A 5,788-nucleotide genomic window follows, 5' to 3' on the forward strand; every position below is an offset into this window, starting at 1 on the left:
CTGCAACATTAACCAAACAAACTTGTTTGTTCCCATAGTTTTTGGTTGAACGAGTTGAACCAAACAACCTGAGGTTTTCTGTGAGGTAGTTAATTGAAAATGTTATATTTATTTGGATTTTGTTTATTTCTTTCTGCTCAGGCTCAAACCGGCGCTATGACATTCCTCTCCATCTTGGTTCAACAATATTTAGAATGTTTTTTTTTAAAAAATAAAAGTTACATACTGCAGCTTTACTGGAAGATATATTTTTTTCTGTCATTCTCATAGGATCCAACAGGTGGCGATCACGCGCCTTTTGAATTGGTTCGCCAACTGCCAGGAAGAAGACGAAAGGCAGCCGGATAATGCGACACAGCTAATAGTGTCCCATGATGGTAATCGACTGCTTGTTTTTTTAATGTTCATGTTATGTTTTGGAATATAACAGTAAAAATTGACTGTTATTTTGTCCTTGTCCTGTTTAACTCTTACCGTAAACCTGACCGTTACTTTGTGACAGCAGCTAGCATCAATGTTAGCATTTAGCGGCTTGTCAACAATTCTCCTCATATTTACATTCATTCGCTTTTCTGCATTAAACAACGTGAACAAACGACCGGATTGAAGCCCCGGTGGTTCAGGTTGCCGTGTTTCGTGTTGCCGTTGCCTCTCTGCGGGTTGTTGAAGCCGTCTGGTTTTGTGTCTTTCTGTCAGAGTGCTCAACTGAAGGATGTCATTATCAAAGCTGAGGCTCCCAGCTCTCTGCTGCTGGACAAACATGCAGACTACATCGCAGCCTACGGCTCCAAGAAGGATGACTATGTGAGCAAAGCCTTGTTTACATCCACCCAACCCACATCTGTGTAAACTGGATCTGTTTTCACACCCACTCACATTCATATAAGTTTAGATTCATTGTTTCTATCAGTAAACAAATAAAGTTTCAACTTTCATGTCATCCAAGATCCGACAAACTTTAAAAAGGTTTAAATTGTTACCCTGAAGATCTCCTAGCAATGGTGTTTTATCCCCAGAACCAAACATGAAGCAGCATTCAGCTTCTATGCATCACAAACCTGGAACAAACTGCAAGAAAACTGCAGAACTGCTGAAACACTGAGTTCCTTTAAATCAAGGCTAAAACCCACCCGGTTAGAGCTGCTTTTGAACCATGATGAATGAAACATTTACCAACATTTTGATGGACATTGATTTGATTTGGGTAGTAACTAGTTACATTAACTCAATTACATTTACTTAAGTAATTATCTGGAGTATTTTTACTATGGTGTACTTTTTATTTTTACTTGAGTAATTTTATTCTGAAGTATTTCTACTCTTACCTCAGTAAAATTTCTGGATTTGCTGCCCGCTGAATGAAAAAACAAACATGATTTAACCAAAAATTTAGCAGACACACACCTTCAGTTTGTGTTATAAGTTTTTTATTGAAAGAAACTGGCTGTAGAAATAAAGTTGATTAATTGGTTAGCCCAAAACCGGTGAAAAAAACAAGGGCTTCTTATGAGAAAGTGTTAAAGTCACATTATATAACCACATATCAGATGGTCTTCTGATATTTTAAGGAAGTTTAATTTGAACTCACTCTGTGTTGAACTAACCAGGAGTACACGCTGTCCGAGTACCTGAGGATGAGCGGCATCTACTGGGGGCTGACGGTGATGGACCTGATGGGCCAGCTGCAGCGGATGAACCGCCAGGAGATCATCGATTTCATCAAAGCCTGTCAGCACGAGTGTGGAGGCATCAGCGCCAGCATCGGACACGACCCTCACCTGCTCTACACCCTCAGCGCCGTCCAGGTGAATCCTGATGGACTTTCACTGCATCCGAAGCTTTAATCGTATTTGCTGATCTGTTTGGACCTTTTGTAATAATTTTTTGTAAAGATATTTTCCATTTCAATCTGTTTTATCTGGTCTTTTGGTTTAGATCAGAGGTGTCCAAAATGTGGTCCGGGGGCCAATTGTGGCGCCTGAAAATGGTTTTATTTTGCCCCTGACCACAAATCAAGAACGGTAAACCTTTGACCAACAAAATGGAAAACAATCAATGAGCCAAACAAAGAATTTGGAAATTGTTTGTTTAAGGCAACAGTCCAAAGCCCTTTTTATATTTTAGATCCTTTTACATATTTACTAAAAAATGGTTTATTGTTTAGAAAAACTAAAAACATCACAAACTGACTCGTGAATTTTTAATTTAGTAAATTTTGGGACCTGCCAGTAATTTAAATTGACCAGTTTCGACCCTCTTTGTAAAACGTTTGTAGCCCCTGGTTCAGACCGACTGTCCTCTGTCTGTCCAGATCTTGTGCCTGTATGACAGTTTGGATGCCATCGATGTGGACAAAGTGGTTGAATATGTTAAGGGGCTTCAGCAGGAGGACGGCTCGTTTGCAGGAGACAAATGGGGTAACAAATCTATAAGTTATTACTCAGATCGTGATCAGTTTGTATTTTAGTCTTTATAAATTGTAAACCTTTAACTCTTCTGATCTAGAAAAGTGAACAATCTGAACTGCTGGATTTCCTTCAGTGCTTCTTTTGCTGCTTTGTTGTTCATTTTCAAATAAATGTGTTTTGTGTGAGTTTTTTTGGTTTTAAAATGTTTATGTATTTGTTTTTATTCTGTTTTATGGGAAAAAAAATAAGCAAAATAATAACTGAAAAAGTTGTCGTGTTGTTGCCTTTACAGCTTGGAATTAAAAAATTAAGTAAATTAAGTACCAAAGTTTTGATTACATGGATTTTAGTGTCAACATTTATAAGAGTCTGTTTTAACTGGAGTTTTCTGTCTTTTCAGGAGAAATTGACACACGGTTTTCTTTCTGTGCTGTTGCTACGCTGGCATTGCTGGTATGTTTGTTTTTGTTTCTCTACAAGTTTGTTAAAGATAAAATAGCTTAACGTGAACATGCTAGTTAGCGTTAGCTTGTCCTGATCCGTCTCTGTCCTCGTCCGTCCTCGCTCAGGGAAAGATGGACACCATAAACGTTGACAAAGCCGTGGAGTTTGTCTTGTCTTGCATGAATTTCGACGGAGGTTTCGGCTGCAGGCCGGGCTCAGAGTCGCACGCTGGCCAGGTGAGTTCACACCTGGACATTTTAAAAACTGTACTCTTTATAAACCAAACAGGCTCTTTACATCCCAACAAACGTCTTTAAATCAAAATGTAAACATTTGAATGAGATCAGAGGGGCTGTTGGTCGCAGAATGAATTAATTCAGCCGTGTCCGTGCGTCAGATTTACTGCTGCACCGGTTTCCTGTCGCTCACCGGTCAGCTGCACCAGCTCAACGCCGACCTGCTGGGCTGGTGGCTCTGTGAGAGGCAGCTGCCGTCCGGAGGCCTCAACGGGCGACCCGAGAAGGTTTGTGCACTTCACATGAAGTTTCTCTGCTTGTAAGGCAAGAAAGCTGCATTGAAATGTTCCAGAACGCATTTAAAACACGGGATTACTGTTGTTCTTTAATGTTTACTAAGGTTGTTGAGTTTGCATCCAGAATCAAATAAAAAGAAAATTATTATAACAAAGTCAATGTAACTGTGAAACTATCGCTATTGTTTGATATCTTCCTTCTTTTTTTTTTTCTAATATCAGGCAAGATATGTTTATTTGTTAGTAAAGTTTATTATTCAAGATGCTAATCAGCTTCTTCCAGTTTTAAAAATACTACATTGCTGCCATGGTTACACCTTATAACTGCCTGAAAGTAAAAACGTAAGAGCAGAAATGCTCCCAGCTGCAAAACGTCTAAAACTAGTGGGAATAATTAACAAAAACTTCTGAACTGAACAAATGAGATGTAACCAAGCAAATCGACTCCAACAAGCTGCTAAACTCTAGATTTATAAATGCGATTCAGAAACTGACATTTATAGCTCAACATCTCTCAGTAAATTCTCAGTTCATATTAGTAAAGAAAAAAAAAGGTTTAAAATGAACAAATTTCAAAATATTTTTCCCTCTTTAAGGGCCAAAATTGGAGCCGCTGAAGAAGCTTATCTCTCCTTATGGTCTTTTTTCTGCATCAGTCGAGAGGAGCGTTGATCTAAAATGATATTTCCTGTAACGAAGGATCAGTTCAGACGTTTGATTTGATCACAGCTGGATGTTCAGAGTCGCAGACAAACCTCCGTCTCTCTCAGCTTCCAGACGTTTGCTACTCTTGGTGGGTCCTGGCGTCTCTGAAAATCATCGGCAGGATTCACTGGATCGACAAAGCCAAGCTGCAGCGCTTCATTCTGGCCTGCCAGGACGAGGAGACGGGAGGATTCGCTGACCGACCCGGAGACATGGTGAGGAAAGAAACGCTGCGACTTCCTGCTGAAGCTTTGCTCTCTCAAGTTATTTTCCTTCTTTATGCCGCACATTTTAAAGGTTTATTTTAATTTTTTTTTACTTTGTTGTCACATAAAATAACCTGAATAAACACAAAATGCAGTTTTTCAATTGAAAAAAGTGAAACTAACTTTATAAGATTTATGTCACCTATTAAATCATGAATAAACTGCAACTAGCCACCAGAATTAATTCAGTTTTATTAAATACTTGGACTGCAACTAGTGATTATTTTCATATTTGATTAAATTATTTGATGATTAATCGTCAAAATAATCGATTAATCGGATAAGGATATTGACATAATTTGAAGATTTTTTTCATTTAATCACCTAAATCTTTTTATGCAATATTAGAAATACATTGAAATGCAAATAAACAAATAATTTAAATTCATTTTTAAATAATAAAATGAATATTTTGTCTAAAATGCAATAACCTATCATTCATTCAGTGTTTGCTTGATTATTTGTAGTAAAGTATAGTACAAATACAGTTTAGGGCTGATCTGTGGGTTATTTGCTGATCATCTCTGCACTCAGAACTGGTCCTAAACTCCACATGATGTTAATCACAACCTTTTGATGTTATTCTGCTGTTTAGAGTTTGGATGGATTTATTTTTGCGCTCCAAAAAACTGCATTTTATGTTTCCTCAAACCATCAAAATCAGTTGAAACTTTTAAAACTGCAGCAGTACTCCAGGATTTCATTATGCACCAGTGTGACCTCTTGACCCCTCCTCTTGCAGGTGGATCCGTTCCACACTCTGTTCGGTGTGGCGGGCCTCTCGCTTCTCGGCGACGAGTCGATCAAGCCGGTGAATCCCGTCCTGTGTATGCCTGAAGACGTCCTGCAGAGGGTCGGCCTGCAGCCTGACCTCCTCAGCTAGCGCGCCTAAGCTAACACATCATCATCATGGCGAACTGAAACGCTGCTCCGCCCCTCACAGCGCCCCCCAGCCTGAGTTATAACCACTACAGCTGCACCCTGGATGTGGATAGAGGACTGCTTTTCTTCAATCTGTTTGGAAGAATCCATCAGAAAATGACATTCCTTCGTTTCTCAAGTCGGTTTTAGGAGGAAAACCTGGAAATTTTACACATTTCCTCACATTGCAACCACAACCTTCACTGTAGTTTATTGGGATTTTTGTGATGGATCCACTGGAAGTACTCCATAGTTGTGAAGTAGAAGGAAAATGTTACATTTTTACAAATAAATTAAAAATATACAAAGTTGATGTATTGATCCTTTTGTCAGCCTAGAGTTTATTTATGATGCTGTTTTTAGGTTTTTATTTGTGAAAAATATTTTGCAGTTTCACAATTATCTTACTTTGTATCGATCTAACACACAAAATCTCAATAAAATACTTTGCAGTTTTTGGCTGAAATGTAAAAATTTGCTAATGGTGGACATATTTTGAGGGCATTATTTTA

General features: G+C 38.5%; 1 protein-coding gene across 1 annotated transcript; it reads left to right on the forward strand.

Annotated features, from left to right (window-relative positions):
- The first annotated feature begins 280 nt into the window (after window positions 1-280).
- rabggtb (Rab geranylgeranyltransferase subunit beta) lies at window positions 281-5,584 on the forward strand. The gene is made up of 9 exons (XM_055058409.1): window positions 281-377; window positions 697-804; window positions 1,608-1,805; window positions 2,312-2,417; window positions 2,809-2,861; window positions 2,978-3,088; window positions 3,250-3,375; window positions 4,155-4,304; window positions 5,098-5,584. Exons 1-9 carry the CDS (start codon window positions 372-374, stop codon window positions 5,236-5,238), a joined length of 999 nt encoding a protein of 332 aa, XP_054914384.1. The 5' UTR covers window positions 281-371; the 3' UTR covers window positions 5,239-5,584.
- Window positions 5,585-5,788: the final 204 nt, after the last annotated feature.

This window comes from Poeciliopsis prolifica, unplaced genomic scaffold (assembly GCF_027474105.1).
Source record: "Poeciliopsis prolifica strain line A6 unplaced genomic scaffold, Auburn_PproV2 SCAFFOLD050, whole genome shotgun sequence".
Lineage (NCBI taxonomy): Eukaryota > Metazoa > Chordata > Actinopteri > Cyprinodontiformes > Poeciliidae > Poeciliopsis > Poeciliopsis prolifica.

What these genes read in the sequence shown, in the direction of transcription:
- rabggtb (XM_055058409.1), top strand. An exon ending in GCTCCAAGAAGGATGACTAT is followed by an intron (nt 805 to 1,607) that starts GTGAGCAAAGCC and finishes TGAACTAACCAG; the next exon opens with GAGTACACGCTGTCCGAGTA. An exon ending in TTGCTACGCTGGCATTGCTG is followed by an intron (nt 2,862 to 2,977) that starts GTATGTTTGTTT and finishes GTCCTCGCTCAG; the next exon opens with GGAAAGATGGACACCATAAA.